Here is a 17,223-nt window from a genome sequence, read left to right on the forward strand (position 1 = left end):
GCTGCTAGTCACCTACTAGCGGCTGGATATGCGCAAGATTCCCGCGAAGCATTAGTGACCAGTGCAGATAGTGGCAGACTGTCACTAACTCAATATCATCCTGCTTCAGTCTGCTGGTGATATACACAGGTACCTGGCACTGTATGTCTGGTGCAAAACTTTAAATCGGCATTGTACACTGCGTACTTGGCCCCTCAGATACTTCGAAGGCGGCCTACTAGTATCCTGGTAACGCTTTTTGATCGCTTCATATGAAAAAGATACAAGAAAACTCCTAACAGTCATGCTCTCATCAGTTGCCATCTGCGTCCCTCGCTTAAACCATCCCATTCAACTCCATGTTGACCCAGGATCCTGCCAGGGGTTCGGGAACTCCTTGAGTCGATCGGAAAAGGACAGGGCGGCTAGATATGCCATATCAGACTTCCGCCCCAAATCAAAGAGCCCCCCAACACAGTGGGCACAGTTATTGTAAAGCGTCTGGCAATCATCAGGCCCAACCCAGTGAGAAAGATTCCCAGAGCGGCAGTCGGAAAGCCATTTGAGGAAGTGGTCCGCACTCCTTGCAAAACAACGGATCAGGATCTCTGTCCACGGCTCTGTCAAAATGGCTCCCTCGTTGACAGTGGTGTGGAAATCATTTGACTGGTGGAAGCTCGAATTGTAGCGGGGTCTGCCCACTCTACAGACTTCGGCAACTTGGAAGGCACTGGTCTTCCTGATCTCAAAGACCAATCTGCAGGACTGTCGCAGAGCACCATAGACTTTGTCTCCCTTGTGATGGCGATCAATCAACTCCAGGCAGTCGGAAAGAAGGAAGGCTGCCAGGTGCCAATGACCTAAAAGGACTGTATACCATGACTGTATGCGGGGAGAAAGCTCATCATGGTGTTTCAAGCACGTAAACATAAAGTCGCCGTAAGTTTTGTTCCAATGTTCGTACACTGTCAGAGCTTGAACGATCCCTGCCTCGACTTTTCGGGGTGGAGCTCGTCGAAACAAAAGGTTCCGCAACCGTTTTACTCGGCGATAGAGGAGGACTTTGATAGGAGTGGCGTCCGAGAGGAGGTTACTGGCGTGGTCGTTGGAAAATGGCCACTGCGAGCAGTTTCCAGGTTTGGTGAGGCCGTCCCTTCGCAGGAAAAATGTGCCCCAAGGGGTAGTTTCCAGATTTTCGTCTTGAATCAGTGTGGAGGCAGGCCAACCCGTCCCGGTCTGCTCTTCCTCGGCCGTGCCTAGCGATGCGCAACTCGGGGAATGACTGGATTCTTCGGCCCCAAGAATGAGCGAATCTTCATCTGAGACAACGAAAGACCGCCCCTGGAGGGCAGCGACCAGCGTATCGCACATCATCACCATCCAAAACAATAGATTGAAAGTCTTGCGGTCCGAAACAGACACAGGATGAGCAGCTCCTAGTCGAGACCCGCCACCGAGCTGTTCCAGACGCGCTCTTTTATCGGATAGCCGCATCAATGCAGTTTCAAGATAAATTGGAGGGCCCTGGAGCTTCAAAAGTTCTTTGAGTTCTTCAAGCTCGCCCACTTCGCTGTCAACCCCATAATTCGCCGCCAAAACTGCAGAACCTCTGGCGGACATATCACCCTGCATATACTGTGTCCCGCCTACATCAGGACTCGCGTGGATACTGTTTCCTCGCTTAGCACGCAGTCTTGTGATCCTTTCGTGATCCTCCCGCGGAAGTGGCTTCTGGGTGAATGAGAACACAAGCTGTGCGAACACAACTCGAAAGGAGTCAAGCCCCGCTGTCTCCTGCAAAATGTGACGTGCCTCATTCCACAGGCGTTCTTGGAGTGAGCGATTGAAAGTGGGTGAGCGCTGACCAACACTGCCGCTGGTTGTTGCTTCAGTACCGGTACCACTTGTCATGGCTGCCATTCGATCACATGTGCTTGGCGCCCACTGCGCAGCAAACGCCATGATGGCAGCTTTGAGAGCACGAGATGCTGCTTGGTTCTCACGAGGTGTTAAAGGTCGTTCGCGGAGTATAGAATTTGGCCGATCCAGTTGACAGATCCGCGACACCACAGGCGTTTTGAATGTCGTAGAGCCTTCCACAGCCGTGTTGCAGTTGTTCGAGATCTGGTGGTCCACAATCCCTTCATAAGTATATGGGCAAGTTCGTTCCGTGAGCCAGCAGGACAGGGCATTCTCCATCGTGTCATGGTATATGCGTGTCAGGCTATCCAGTATCAAGGATTTATTCGTCTTCTCCGCCAGACGATAAAGCATGGTATCTGAGGACGGGTCTGGAAAAGATGATGATGATGATGACGATCGACGTGAAGAAGGGAGTTCAAACCCGGATGTGCCTCCCAGTTGCATGTCAATGGGATCGTCGTTATGGATTGCACCGGCCACGGAAAAGATGCTGCTGTCGGTGTCCTCCAGATCCTGGTCGCCCAGATCTAATGGATTGAGCTCTGCAGCATTGAAGACAGATCCAGCATCTAGCGTGGAGGTGTCAAAAGGCTGCCCAAGACCGCTTTCGGCCGGAGTTGGAAGCGCTGGGGGAGCCCACGACTCGCTGGATTCAGATGCAGACCTGTCTTCCTTGCCGACAGATTTGCGGTCGGGTGCAGAGAAGTAAGCCGCGATTTCCATAAAATCCTCATTTGAGCACGATACCGTCTGATCAAAGGAGGATTGGCGGGACCCGAACAGGACTTCGACAGGAAATACAGGCGTCTGAGCTGTTGCTGCCCGCTTCTCTGGACTTGCATGGTCATTGACAGGGCTTTTGTAAGGCGTCGCCTCCTTGACACCCTGTTTTGAGGTAATCTGGGCCACGGTGCGCCGGAGCTTCTCAAATGTGCAGACTTTGCCCGTCCTGGCACAATTTGAACAAACTTCGGCGACGGCACGGCCAGTTGCATCGCAAGCCCGCTTGCTACGGCGACATTGGTCGCAGCAGTGATTCTGGCGACGGCGAGGTTTGGTGATTGCTTTGACGGACACTCCTGGACTGCGGGCGCCGGGGGGCATGTTGACGAAGACGTCTTTGAAAGCCCAACGTTACGCTCAACGATGGCGAAGATGTGGGCTCTGGCGGCCCTGTCTGTGTTTGGAAAGCGACAGAAAAAAAGAAAATTGCCACCTGGTAAGATTCGCGTGTGGATGGAGGAAGCGTAAGCAGTGAGAAATAGTGGATGATGACGGTTAATTCAGCGGTCAGCCAGACTGGCGGGCGGGTGAACGGCGAAAGGCGAGAGGAGGCGAAGAGAGGTGCGATGTCGTGCCAGTGGCAGTCCACGGTGTTGAAGTTGAGGAGAGGTTTTGGTGGGGGTGGATGCTTCAGCCTGGGGGAGCAAGCAATTCCTTATTTCCTGCAAAATCGGCCAAAGTACTTAGCAGCCGCTAGTGGCAGCTAGTCGGTCGCCCAAGATTGGGGAAGGAACGGCGGACTGTGTGCTCCTTCTCGTGCCCATCTGCCAAGACCAGCCATTTGACTCTTTACAGATGCTCCAAGCTCAATTGGTCCTAGTCACATCCTAAATTCTTCATCCCCAGACTGCCGCCGCCAATCAGACCTGGTGCCCCGCGGTTGCGTCTTTGCGCCTCCCGGTCAGCTGGAACTTGACCCATGACCACCTCATGTCCCTCATCGGGGCTGAGGATGCCAGTGCCACAGCTGAGGCAGGCAGACGTCGAAGGCACACATACTATGTGCATTGCACTACAGTAACTGTTGCAGTAGTATCATGTAAATCAGGTACCTGCCAGTATTACTGCTGGTGTATCTCCATGCCCTACAAGTCATAGTAATCACTCTCCTCCGCAAATTAAGATTGGCGTTCGTCGAATCTTCACGCTTCAAAAAAGATGTGTCTGTTCGTCGCATGTAGTGATTTGCACCGCCAGGGTTGGAACGACCAGGACGAATCCAGCCAGCCCCTTACGGTCTGGGGAACGCCCAAGTATCTTACAGCAGGCTCCAATGTTGACGGGTGAAGAAGCTTACCTGTCACGGCGTAGATCTCGGTCAAAAAGCTGTCCAAGAGCATGTTGAATCGATCCGGAGCTAGGTAGCCAGGTAGGAACAGCGCCACCACCACCCATAAATGCGAGTGCCTTGACCCAGAGGAGCAGCATTAGACTGCGTTGGCCATCGGGATAATTAGGCCATACGACAAGCGAGGTTGCAAGCTCCCCTGATCTGCGCCGCTGGGGTGTCAACTCATACCCCAGATTCCTCGATCTACGTAAAATCAGATCGTCGAGTGAACACATCTAGGGCATCAGGCTGAGTAGGCAAGAGTTCTGCCTGTGAAACTATTCGATCCGAAATGAGCGCGGAGATCGAGAAGAGTCTATGCATATGGATCTTCGACAGCTGTATAGCTCCCCCTTCGACCTACAGTACAACAACTGCTCCCTACCACAGCTTCAAATCTCTGTTCAAGCGACAACAGTATCGCACCGCTTGTATTATCCTTGCATTTGAATAAGGTACAATGATATCTGGACAAATCAGATGTAGTCCACAACCACTTTTCCACATAAAGCACCTTTACATGAATACCGGATGCAGATGAACGCGCGCCCGCCTGATTACAGTATCTACCAAGCAGGTACCTAGATGTATGCTTTGCACCTATACTCTATGGAGTTGTCAGGCTCAGGCTGTACATTTTATTATTGTACGTGCCACTGGCAGTGTCAGCCACAACAATTCAGCTTCTGGAGTCAGGCTTCACACTGGATTGGGTCCAAAAGCTGGGAGCCGCCGGTTCTCGCAAAGCTTACTCTCCACGGCACCAATCAAAGGGGCATATACAAATAAAATCCTCTTTAGCCTCAGAAGGGGAGGTACCCAGGTAGCTGCCAGCTCTACTTTCACTAATGGATCTTCAAGTTTTAACTAATAACACAAACAGTCTATTTCATGATGGACAAACATCAAGCCCAGCAACATCACCTGTCATAACTTCAAGTTGGACAAGCACCGCAGTGGTTGTACAGTTTCCATCCAAAACTGCCCGTCATTCTACAACCTGGCTGTGGCAATATATATCCCCGCTTGACTACCATGGTGCAGAATCACTCCGACAGTAAGTTACGCGCATCGCTGCACCTCGCAAAAAATCCGAACCAGGTGAGCCACGGGTCCCAAGAGCGATGTTGGTGTACTAGTACGCGAGCCATTCAACTGTGCACTCAAAATGAGTCTGCGTCCGCACTGAAACGCAGATCACATTCATGTGGTGTCGAGCATCCAGTGGACGGATTCGAGGTATTCGTTTGTTCAGCCAGTCATGCAACTGCTTGTGCGCACTCACAGCCAGGTCCTTTTGGTTCCAACCCAACACTTCGGAGCAGTCTTCAATGGCATCACCAATAGGCTTTGACGCAGAAGTACACTTTACGAAAACAGACTTTCCTTTTGTCGATCACCATGCTCTTTGTGTTCGGTCGCCATCTCTGTCCTTTTCATGTCCTTGTCATGTATTGGCCCTTTTCCACAAAGCTACCCCTTCACAGTTCCTCAAACCGCTGGTTCTTACTTCTAGTGAGACTCATGAGTGCAAACAAGCCTTTTCGGTTTGAACAATCACTTGGAACTTGGACATGGGCAGTGACTGGGTCACGTCTTGCCAGATGTGGCGTCTTCGCAGGCCCCCTGAAGAACTACTTAATGCATAAATATCCCAAGCCCAGTCCTCCCTCCAAAGATCTCATACATCCTCCCTCCAAAGATCTCATACATCCTCCCTCCAAAGGTTTTATACATACCTAGAATTTATCCACGCTCGAACGACTACTCGCAGGTCTTGTGCTTCTCATTCCAATTACACCACGAAACTCTACCAGCCTACATCATGGCCACACCTCTCGGAGATCTAGAACAGCTGCCAGGAGAGCTCAGAAACATAATTTACGAGGCATTAATCCAGCAGCGGGGCACACAGCTAGCCTACACAAGCAAGCAAATTTACAACGAAATCATCCCCTACCTGGAGGAAAAGTTCGTGCTGGGCTTCCACATTGACCCTGCAGACTACTCATCAGTTGTCCGCATCATCAATCAAAGCGGGCGACCATGGGGTACGGGAAACCAAAACACCTTTGATGCACGGTCCCCCCACATCAATCGATCACTCGAAATGCCACCCATCGACAAGTTCAAGCAAGTACAATTTATCATCGACGCACCCAATCCCAAAGATCCTGGACAGCTCGTGCGGGCTTGGTACCAGGTCACTAGGTTGCTGGACGCTATGTTGCCTCGGTGGTGTAACCCGAGCGAGTTGCCACAAGACCAAAGCGACATCGAGGTGCCCAAAGGTCGCCGAGGCTCCAACTTGCCGGCGATAGAAATCACTTTCCGAGAAAGCGGGGAAAGAACATGGGGTGGCCATGGAATGTTGAACCACAGTGTTCCCAGCTACGAGGACTGGGTCGAGAACACGCACTCAGTACAAATTTCACCGGACAGCCGAGACTCCGATCTGGCCGTGATTTTAACACCATTTCTACGGATTCGAAATGCTGCATCCTTACAGGTACGCCTACCTGCTGCAGCTAGCTCTGATCTTCATATCCGTTTCATCATGAATCTTCTGGAGGAGAGGGCGGGTTCAGATATTCCTTTCGGGATGGATCTTCATGGACAGGATGATATCGCTGACGCCGAGTGTCTAACCATGCAGAACACTTTGCACGTTTGGCTTGACTGCCTCCTCGATGACTTGAGAGGCCCCACCGCCAATCTCTTGAGAAGGGACAGATTCCAATATTTTTGTCCCGAGTACGAATATAAACTGGGCACATGCCTCCAGGGGTTCGAAGACTCTCGGGGGCGACATGGGATAGGAGGATTGAGGTCCATAGACGAGGACCTTTGGCACCATGTGGTCGGACAATACTTCAGCCGATTAGCTGCCGCGTATAAGCATCAGCAAATGGCTCATGCAAGATACGGAAAGTGGAACAACTTTGCAAAGCGGAACGAGTCTCAACCGGAAGAAAGTTTCGCATCGGGACTCTGGGAAAAATGGTATCCCAGAGGAATTGCGGCCAAATCTTTGAATATTGGCTGGAAGGATCATGAGACACTGCCGTGGTTCTGGAGAGCGTTCCCCGTTGCCGATCGGCGTCAGGCCACGGCGTGTACGATACTGGGCGACTTCAATGCGGGATGCAGTGATTGCGTCGGAAATTCACGTCGCGAGGACAGGATGAGCTCAGTTTTGCAGTGGCGTCTGTGGGCTTATATGAACGGGACTCTTGTTGCTGCTGAGGAGGAGGATTGACCTACTAGTTGTGGGACACAACTTGAATGGTTCGGTTTGTGTGAGGTTCAAGTTCTATATGGTATCTTATGTTGGTGTGGTCTGAAATTCGCACGTATGTGCTGGTCTATATCATAGTACCACAAATGAAAACAACCGAACACTGAGATTGATTTCTTGTACATCGTAGGACATCTTAAGCTGCCAGTGTGCTTCGAACTTCAAGACCCTTTCGTTGCGCTAACTGTATCTGGATAGTCCACGGCCGTTCTTAATCACGTGAATCTGGCCGCCCTCCCAGGAAAATGTCCCGTCCTAGATTGACCAGTTCAAGTTCAGAGTCGTAATTCAGGACATAGAAGGCCGTTTCTGCTTGTCGAAGCCTTGGAGCTTACGCCCGAACAGTCCATCTTACGATCATTATTCAACGTTTATGGCCTGGAAACAATGGCAGACGCGCAAGAACTGCGCACAAAATTCCTGCATAACTCCGCTCGAATGATTCTTCTGTCCAGTCCGTCGACCTCGAGATACCTGGCACATCAAAGCGTTGAACTCGACTATGCCCAGTCTACGAAGAGCTCAAGCTCTGCAGAGACTGTGTGTGCGGCGTGCGGCAACTTGCTCTTGCCGGGATGGACAGCATCTACACGCATCGTGACTCGAACTACCGCTACCACATCCAAAACAACGTCTCGGAGCAACAATCGAAAGAAGATATTATCACGCAGATGCGCTACATGCCAGAGAATCTCCAAGCAAGTGGCAGATATCTCAGTGGATGCTCGACGGCGCAGGCGAACGCCTGCTGCCAGTGTTTCTGAGCATCGCCACATGGACGTGGTGCCAGCAGAGTCGCCTGCCGAAAGCGCGCCAGAAAAGACCACCAAAACCAGCAGCAAAAAGAGAGCTAAGGCGAGGAAGGACCGCGAAGGGCTGCAGGCGTTACTCAACAAAAGCGCACAGAACAAAACTGGTCCAAGTCTCAACCTGATGGATCTCATGAGGCAACCATGAGATGGCTCAACTTGAATTCCGATGCCCGCCGTCTACAACGGTACAACTTGAACAACGATCGAACACCGGTCGAGTGCCACAAATCAACCAAACACTCGGAAATAAAGTTGGTGCTATAAATTAGGTTGCATTAGCTGCCGCGCTCCCGCAGACTAGGCTCGGCTATTGCTTGGCGGAGCGATGACATTCCGCGTCATTCGAAATCCCGAAATTTTGTGGTTCGAGAAGGCTCTGGGTGGCCGTCTAGTCGACTCGCCTGGATAAAAGTACCTTTTGCGATTCCCATCTGTATCACTTATTGGTGAATTTGATACATTTGCAGCAATCAATAATTGAACCGACAAACATCACAACAACCGTCAAAATATCAGCAACAAAAATGTCAGAAATCGAAGCTCCAACTGTGGTCCACGTTGACCCCAATGAAGCCGGCATCTACGAGATACCCAGTTTATGCATGAACTGTCGCGATGAGGTATGTAGCAACATATCGTGCGCCTGCACGCAGCTTACTAACTTGGAATCAGGGTATCACGAGGATTCTTCCCATTAAGATCCCGTACTTTAAAGACATCCTTCTCGAATCCTTCTACTGCGAGCACTGCGGGTGGGAGAATAAGACGGTCAAGAGCGCAGGACAGATTCAAGAGGCGGGATCAAAATACACCTTCAGACTAGACGAACCAAAGGATCTCCAACGGCAAATAGTCCGGAGCGACACCGGTGTTTTCCGCATCGAGGATCTAGACCTCGAAATGCCTCCTGGCCCCGGCCAATTGACCAACCTCGAGGGAATCATCACGAAAATCAAAACCGATCTCGAGTATGACCAGCCAGAGAGAAAGCAAACGAACCCGGAACTCTATAATGCGCTTCAAGGCATCATTCAAAAATTGGATGATATGTTGCAGGGCAAAGCATTTCCATTTGTCGTCACGGTGGACGATCCTTCGGGCAATTCATTTATCGAACCTTCTCCCGAAGAAGACAAAGGCAACAAATACAAGCGGCTGGACTATATCCGGACGCGCGCGCAGAATGCGCAGCTGGGACTCATCGCAGACGACGAGGTGGAGAAGGATGGCGTGGGAATGGACGACGTCGACATTGTGGACAACCAAGTTTACGAACTGCACTCGGAGTGTCCCGCTTGCTCGAAACCCTGTACCGTCAACATGAAGAAGACCAACATTCCGCACTTCAAGGATGTTATTATCATGGCCACGGTGTGCGACTACTGTGGATACAAGACCAACGACGTCAAGACCGGGGGAGAAATCCCGGAGAAAGGAAGACGGATAACTTTGGATGTCAAGAACATCGAAGACATGTCTCGAGACATTCTGAAGTCGGAGACTTGCGTCTTGAAGAGTGATGACCTCGGCTTGGAAGTGCAGCCTGGCACACTCGGCGGGCGATTCACCACTGTCGAAGGCTTGCTTACGCAAGTGCGGGATCAATTGCACAGCCAGATATTTGACCTTGGCGACTCAGACCTGGCTCCAGGAGATTCTATGCCGGCCGAAACCAAGGAGAGGTGGGACAAGTTCTTTGACAAGCTGGATCGCGCAATCAAGGCCGAGTTCCCTTACTCGATCACGCTGGAGGATCCCTTGGCCAATTCATACGTGCAGAAGAATGTGGATTCGGGCGATGATCCTCAGATACGGACGGAAGAATATGAGAGAACCGACGAGGAGAATGAGGATCTTGGTTTGAAGGACATGAAGGTGGAGGGTTACGAGAACGACAACGCGACTACCAATGGAACTGCATCATGATGGGTGGACATTTGCCTCGACCATAAAGATTATCAGTTGAATGCAGAAGGCCGACCAGTCATGACGTGTTCATGGACTAGCGTTCCTGCTACTCTGCATTCAGTCCGCAGACTCGCTCACCCGAGTCTCGCTTTCATCCCACCTTCGAGGCCAGACAACGAGACCGGGCAATGGAGACGAGAATTTCAGTTCGTGGTGAAAGGAGAAAGAAGCTACGATGTGGTTAATAACTTGTATCTTTTCAGACAGTCGAGGAGCTGGTCTCCAGGAGGAATGGCAGGCATGATTCTCTCGAGAAGAGGTGTTCTGTGATATGTTTTAGGATGATAGGTACTGGGCGGTGTCCCTCATACGTTGTGTCAAGCAATCTGTATCTGATGAATTTGTGAAAATTAGCACAAGCCTATCGAACGAAAGTCTTCTGATGGCAGTAATATCGATGATGTACAGTGGGGTCTCAGAAATAATGGCACACCACGCGTTATTTCGCGTTCACGCGTCTACACCCTCAATCCTTCTTCCTATTCAACACGCAATATCTCAACAACGGAGGCCTTTACAGGCTATATCTCCTAATAGGGTACCCTTCAAGGAGTTAACTCCCTATAAACGCGCGCAAATCATAGGCGCGAGAGCTATTGGCGGCTCCTGGCGCCAGATAAGTGCAGGTCTCAATATTCCAATGCGTACGGTACGCAACACTATTGCGCAGGCTCCTCTTCGAAACGAGTCTATCTCACAACCACGCTCTGGACGCCCTTCTATATATACTGAGCGTAACGAGCGGGCAATTCTACGTATAGTACGACTTAAACCAAAGATCACTTACGCGCGACTCGCCGCGGAGTGCGGATTAAGTTTCTCGAGGTCTACGCTACGTCGAATACTCAAAAAACACGGTATTACGAACTAGATAGCGAAGAAGAGACCTCTCTTAACCCAGAATAACGCGAACGTACGCAAGTTATAGGCTGAGACGCGAGAAAACTAGACCCTAGCCGAGTAGACTACTATTATTTTCAGCGACGAGTGTTCTCTCGAAAGAGGCTCTAGAAAGAGACCTACTTAGGTATTCCGTACGCCCGCGGAAAAGTAGAAAAAAGAGATAATCGAGCCTCACCTTAAAGGAAGAGATATCTCTATTATAGTATAGGGCGCTATTTAGATAGGCGGCAGATCAGATCTCGTTATTATAGTACGAGATAGTAATACGAAGCGAAATAGCTTCTCGGCTCGCTCCTATTAGGCCGTACTCGACGAGCAAATCTAGAGATACTGGCAACCGGGTATAACTTTCATACAGGATAACGCACCTATTCATACTGCCAACGTTATCGAGGAATAGTTCGAGGAAAACTCAGTACCTCGACTTAAATGGCCACCGTACTCGCCAGATCTCAACCCAATTAAGAACGTCTAGGCGATACTAAAATAGAAGCTAATCGAGAACCACCCACACCTACTGGACGGCGGTAGGAGTAAAGAGGACCTTAGAGCACTTAAGAGAGCAATTATCACAGAATGGGATAACCTGCCGCAAGAGTCAATCGATAACGCGATCAAGAGTATGGATAGCAGGATAAATACAGTGAAACTTGCTAAAGGTTGGTATACACGGCACTGAGAGACTCAACACCACTTAATATATATATCGTATGAAAGAGGAGCCAATTGCGAGTATTTCTATATATATAACGTATGAATACCCCTAGAGATGCAGGATACAGGTCAATTTGCGTGTATCACGCATTGTTGAGGGATTATCGAGAATGCGGGGGTGTGCCGTTTTTTTTGAACATTTACTGTAGAATGACCTCTACTTGTACTGTGCAGAAGGGAGTTGGAAGACACCTACTACCTACTTAGGTAGGTACTAGTCTTGATATTAGTCGTTGTGGGACCTGCCGCCTGTACGCTGGGGATCTACTGTATATCTTCCTGCGATATTACATCCTCTTCATGTTTACAACTTGAACGCTACGACTCTTACCCCAGCCCCAATTCCAGTACCCACAGCATCGTTGGCACTCGTCTAGGGATGCAGATTCATTTACTGTACCTTGACTCGGCTATTTTGGCACTTATTAGCACCCAAGGAGACCTGAACTCGGTGACTCCATTTCCCCTTGACTTCATAACTCTGGTGGCCTTACTCAGGGCATCCTTGATGTGAAAATTAGCTTTTCGCAAGGGAGGCAGACCCGTCTCCGCGCCCTAAACCGCTGGTTGTGTGCTGATTCGAAGACAGTCCTGTTCGTAGGTGGACTTCGGCCACTGTTCTCGGACGATGGCAGACTCGTAAGAGATTGAGTCGCCCTCGGGCCGGTCCTTACGTTCAAGCCTACCCCTGCAATACAAGGTATGGTGCACATGCGCCGCCTCAGCAGTACTTTGAATCATTGTCTCGAGAGGCACATCTGGAATGATGCAGGTTGCTGCGTACCTGGTAAATACGGGTTCTTGGGTGAGAACTTCATCAAATTTCAGCTGCACCACATGGGCATTTCTCTCTATCCAGTCAACTCGATCTAAGCACGTCTGAAAGACAGGGTCATTAGCCTGATTGACTGTCGGCTATGGCCGGTGGAAGAGTGCTTCTGAATGGTTTTTCCTACTGTCTCGTTTTGCTCGATTTTCGGCCCCCATCTAGAGCCGCCCAAGGGGCCAAAGCTGGTCACCGTCCTGGTGGCCTTGAAACATCGTTCTGTGCGGATACACTTTCTCAGTTAACCTTCCTTCCACATCGCGCATGGGTATTTGGCCAGGAAGGGTGGCCGCCTGCGCCCTTCGCATTCAATCATGCTCCTGATAACGAGGGGTTTTCCATGCTCCCATTCCAGATCCCTTCTGTCAATTGCAACCGCGGTCCAACCTTGTGTGTTGAATCAAACGGGGAGCCAGCATCTCGAGGACAACCACGCAAAATGGCGACCCAGTATGCGCGAGTCTCTTCTCTCGACACTTATTTTGATGATTCCGCAAACGAAGTGGATAGGCAGCACCAACACGTGAGGGAGCGAACATCGACAAGCCAATTGCCATCTCTGGACGCCGAAGACCGCGAGAGAAAGGCGGCTTTATCCCACCCATATAAGGTCGCTACTGATAGTCGACCTCCGATTTCATCGACTGGGGAGGATCACGATCCTGCCGACCCTCGCTCGGCAGCTGATTTGTGTCCAAGGAGATCTTGGGCGAGCACCCTCTACAACTCCTGGTTCTGGGAGGTGACGTTGCTTTTTGTGAGTACTGTGGCTCTTGCCGCAGTCGTTATTTTGCTCTTTCATTGGAACGAAAAACCGCTATCTCGGTGGCCAAGCATCTTTGAACACTTCGGTGTCTACGTTGGGAACTATACCCAAATCTGGACTGGCCTTGTTCATTGGAGCTTGCTTTGGCCAACAAAAGTGGACCTGGTTCGCACAACATACGGATACCCTCAAAGTCCTGGATACCTTCGACGCCGCGAGTCGAGGTCCTCTAGGAAGCACCCACCTCGCTTATCAGCTCTTCCCCCGATGGTATGTCTCCTTCTTAACTAATATCTTCGATCGAACTCTGATTCCTCATGTAGGAGTTGGTCTTCCTTCACCTGTTTTGTCCTCCTGATTAGCCCTCGCTTTCGACGCCTTCCTTCAAGCGACCATTCCTCTTGGTGGCTCCATTGAACTTACTACAGACCTTTACAGTGCTCCTACGATCGGCCGAAGCGCACAAGCTGATGTTGGGAGCATAATACAGTACATAGTCTCTGGGAACTGTGTGATTGCCGAAAACCCTGCGCTTATCACTGCTAATACCTCGCTTGCGTATCCCAGTTTGGGGTTGATTAGCGCTATATTCAACGGACTGGACGATTCTGCTGCGGCACAGCCGGACAAAGTGGCCTTCTCTTGCCAAACAAGTAACTGCACCTGGCCAGTGTTTACGTCCGCTGCAGTTTGTAGCTCTTGCAACGACGTTTCCAAGCACATGTCCAATACAAGTGACAATTTTTATCAGTCCATTCAACCATTCATAGATGGCTCATCTCCCTCCGGAGTAAACTATACCACCTTCAAGGTATCATACAACAGCATCGAGAATGCCAACGGCCCGAGATTCCTAGGTTCTACTACGAATCGAAAACTCCGGAATCCATACGATTCCTTACTCACCGTCAATGTCACAGCGGACTATTTGCAATCTGTTAGCTATCAAGATGCAAACACCACGTTCCTTACATTTCTGATCATGGAAGCCGACCCCAACTGGGCGAACGGAAGCCTTGCCTGGGAAGATTCCCTTGTGAAGGCTACTGAATGTGGACTTTCTCTATGTGTCAATGCCTACAATTCCAGCGCGAAGAATGGCAGTCTGATGGAAGAGAAAGTGGCTTCCTGGCAGGATAGACAGTCCGACTCATGGCGACTGACCGGTGGTCATGAGGGTATGTTGGAGGAAGGGTGGGAGGAGAGAAATCCCTCATTCAGCGTCAAGTACAACTTTAACAGAAGCGACCTGCAACTTACGATACCTGACTCGGATTTGGCGCGAGATTTAAGTCTCAACACCACCGAGCGGTTCAACATCACCCAAGGCACCATTGCGAGTATTCAGTCCTGGATTATGACTTGGGGGTTCGGTGCCGCAGAAACAGGCTGCGGCATTGGAACACCGGCCGTCATCGTGTATCCCACGAATGCTGACAATCCGCATCCCCTGGCAGATGTCCTTCAGAATTCCAACGACCTGAAGGCCACATTCGCGAATCTTTCCAGCAGCATCACAAGCTACATCCGTGACAGTTCCGGCATCAGAGTCTCAGGAGACACCTACGAGTATGTCATCAAATTCCGAGTCCGGTGGGCGTTCTTCGCAGTCCCTGCGCTCCACATCCTAGGGGGCATTACCTATGTCCTAGCCATCTTGTGGCAAACTAAGAAGTCTGGACTCCCCGTGTGGAAAAACAGTCTTATTCCCACCCTTGCCTATGGCTTGGACACTCCCGCGCAAGACAGACTGCGCTCCTCGCATGGACATCTTGACCTTGCGAGCGAAGCCGTCAGAAGTAAGATGATGGTGACCTTTGATACCAGGGAAGTTCGGCCGCGGCTTCGCTTGTTTACTCCCGACGACGAAAAATAATTTTGTTCGATAGCGATAGTGAGATCAGACGTATGGCAAGTTGAAGATAAGTGCTTTCGATGACCGCTATAAGTTACGGCGGCGGAGATACAATCGAAACGAGAGGAGGACGGGTCATGGAACTCTCTACGCGGTATAGCTCGAGATGCCGAAGCGATATCTTACGATTGACCTGGAACACAGTTTGTTCGGGACAAAGCCACGATATCTCGTCAATCATTTATCTATTAATGAAGAACACGATACAACGACAATCAACCAGGCTGCTACCCCAAGAAATGAAGTAATCCTAAAATGTATACATATGTCAACGCCCGAGTCTCACTGACAAGCTTCAATCACCGTCTCAGTCTCAGCCCGGCATCAAACATCTAACTCGAAATGCGGTAAAACTGCAACCAGTAGAGATGTCACCGAACTTGGCATGCCTGAATTCCAAGAGGTACGGTAGTCTCCAGGGTGGAAGCCAAAACCCCTGACAGCGTCGCAATCTTACTTTTGTATTAATACTTTGCGTATAAGGCCCAAAGGCGGTACAACGATAATGGTCGTGCGTTGTAGTATGTAGGTTGATCTCTCACCCAGCTCACGCGAGGCTGCCTGTGGGTGAGCACAAGGCGGCATCACCGGTAACCCGAAGCAGAGCAGTTCTTAGTCATCTTGGCAACACGTTGCTTCAATGGCTCTCAAGGTACGTTGTACGTACTCCAACTCCAAGTCGAACGTCCATCTGAATACCAGCTCGGCTTGCGGAGATTTTAACCAGCGTCGAGAGTTACAGTATCTCTCATCTCAATCAGAATCCTATTTTGCACACTACGGTATCGACCATCAATCATCATGGCGCGAAAGCCATCCTCTCACTTGGCCGCGGCCAAAACACCCACTCCCGTGGCCGCAGCGAAACCACCGCCAGCAGCACGAACCCCCTCCGGCTCTATAATAGCCACTCCTTCCACTCCGGCCGCCGCGAAGCCCGTGTCGCAGAGTTCGTTATCATCCCGGTCCTCGGCGCAGGAGATCATCGTCCATGTGTGGAACAGATACTTGCAAGATACACCGTCCCGGACCATGCTATTAGACGTCTTTATGGCCTTTTTGGTCGTCATTGGCGGCGTCCAGTTTTTGTATTGTGTTGTTGCTGGCAACTACGTACGTAGCATACCAAAGTGAAGGTGTTCAGAACTAGTTGCTAACCGTTCTGATATCCAGCCTTTCAATGCTTTCTTGTCCGGCTTCTGCGCCGCTGTCGGCCAGTTCGTCCTTACTGCGTCCCTGCGAATGCAGACTTCAGAACGACCTCCTTCTGGGGCAGCACACACGCCGGCTGCAAAGAAGAGTACGAGTACAACTACCACCACCAAGACTGGGGACGGCACCGTGAGCGCTGAGCTTGTGGAGGGGGGCAATGTCAGCTCCGAGCGGGCGTTTGCGGACTATGTCTTTGGCAGTCTTATTTTACATGGGTTCTGTGTCAATTTTATCAATTAGACGAGACGAATAAGGTACTATTGTGACCACAAAAGTTGGAGGTTTGGCTGATAGAAGTGATTTCGATGGAAAGGTTTAAATTAGACGGGCTTGCTGTACATGAGAGGCGCGCTGCTGCTGACGCCCGGGCTGGAGTCGGCCATTGCCGCTGCTGCTGAAGGGCAGGATGGGATGCAGCTGTTGAAAGCCAGGTCCTATAAGAGGTGCCGCAAATACCTTCGGACATGGTCCATATCATATCACAGCACTGCAGGAGTGTTTGGCACTGTCTACGAAGCGGTGGAGCGAAAAGGTCCGCCGCATACTCGCCCAATTCCGTTCTCAGGTGGTGACCATATTCTGATGGAGATTGGAGATCCCGTAGCAGAGATCACCCGTCCAAAATACTACGCCAGACTCGTTAAAACTCAACAGGGTCAAAGTATCTGGCAGATCCGAATGAATGTTGGTGACTCTGACTGTAGTGAACTGGATAAATGGACTGTCTGACACAAAATGTCCATAAATGGTACACCATTGGCCTTGTCAGACGCTCCCTATAAATCCAACCACTC

General features: G+C 50.5%; 7 protein-coding genes across 7 annotated transcripts; 6 read left to right on the plus strand and 1 right to left on the minus strand.

Moving 5' to 3' along the window:
* Positions 1-144: 144 nt before the first annotated feature.
* HMPREF1120_02230 (uncharacterized protein) lies at positions 145-3,392 on the minus strand. Its single transcript, XM_009156266.1, has one exon. It carries the CDS (start codon positions 3,004-3,006, stop codon positions 331-333), a length of 2,676 nt encoding a protein of 891 aa, XP_009154514.1. The 5' UTR covers positions 3,007-3,392; the 3' UTR covers positions 145-330.
* Positions 3,393-5,840: 2,448 nt separating this feature from the next.
* Positions 5,841-7,274, plus strand: HMPREF1120_02231 (uncharacterized protein; the record flags this gene model as incomplete). The annotated part of the gene is made up of 1 exon (XM_009156267.1): positions 5,841-7,274. One exon carries the CDS (start codon positions 5,841-5,843, stop codon positions 7,272-7,274), a length of 1,434 nt encoding a protein of 477 aa, XP_009154515.1.
* Positions 7,275-7,700: 426 nt separating this feature from the next.
* Positions 7,701-8,270, plus strand: HMPREF1120_02232 (uncharacterized protein; the record flags this gene model as incomplete). Its single annotated transcript, XM_009156268.1, has 1 exon — positions 7,701-8,270. One exon carries the CDS (start codon positions 7,701-7,703, stop codon positions 8,268-8,270), a length of 570 nt encoding a protein of 189 aa, XP_009154516.1.
* A 379-nt stretch (positions 8,271-8,649) lies between these two features.
* On the plus strand, positions 8,650-10,051 carry HMPREF1120_02233 (uncharacterized protein; the record flags this gene model as incomplete). The annotated part of the gene is made up of 2 exons (XM_009156269.1): positions 8,650-8,745; positions 8,798-10,051. 2 exons carry the CDS (start codon positions 8,650-8,652, stop codon positions 10,049-10,051), a joined length of 1,350 nt encoding a protein of 449 aa, XP_009154517.1.
* A 2,924-nt stretch (positions 10,052-12,975) lies between these two features.
* HMPREF1120_02234 (uncharacterized protein) lies at positions 12,976-13,664 on the plus strand (the record flags this gene model as incomplete). The annotated part of the gene is made up of 2 exons (XM_009156270.1): positions 12,976-13,572; positions 13,626-13,664. The coding sequence occupies 2 exons, from the start codon at positions 12,976-12,978 to the stop codon at positions 13,662-13,664; spliced, it is 636 nt and encodes a 211-aa protein (XP_009154518.1).
* Positions 13,665-14,023: 359 nt separating this feature from the next.
* Positions 14,024-15,178, plus strand: HMPREF1120_02235 (uncharacterized protein; the record flags this gene model as incomplete). The annotated part of the gene is made up of 1 exon (XM_009156271.1): positions 14,024-15,178. The coding sequence occupies one exon, from the start codon at positions 14,024-14,026 to the stop codon at positions 15,176-15,178; it is 1,155 nt and encodes a 384-aa protein (XP_009154519.1).
* An 840-nt stretch (positions 15,179-16,018) lies between these two features.
* On the plus strand, positions 16,019-16,669 carry HMPREF1120_02236 (dolichyl-diphosphooligosaccharide-protein glycosyltransferase; the record flags this gene model as incomplete). Its single annotated transcript, XM_009156272.1, has 2 exons — positions 16,019-16,330; positions 16,391-16,669. 2 exons carry the CDS (start codon positions 16,019-16,021, stop codon positions 16,667-16,669), a joined length of 591 nt encoding a protein of 196 aa, XP_009154520.1.
* Positions 16,670-17,223: the final 554 nt, after the last annotated feature.

This window comes from Exophiala dermatitidis, assembly GCF_000230625.1.
Source record: "Exophiala dermatitidis NIH/UT8656 unplaced genomic scaffold supercont1.2, whole genome shotgun sequence".
Taxonomy (NCBI): Eukaryota; Fungi; Ascomycota; class Eurotiomycetes; order Chaetothyriales; family Herpotrichiellaceae; genus Exophiala; species Exophiala dermatitidis.

Bases quoted from the DNA above. Each gene is read 5' to 3' on its own strand.
- HMPREF1120_02230 (XM_009156266.1), bottom strand. From the start codon at position 3,006: ATGCCCCCCGGCGCCCGCAGTCCAGGAGTGTCCGTCAAAGCAATCACC.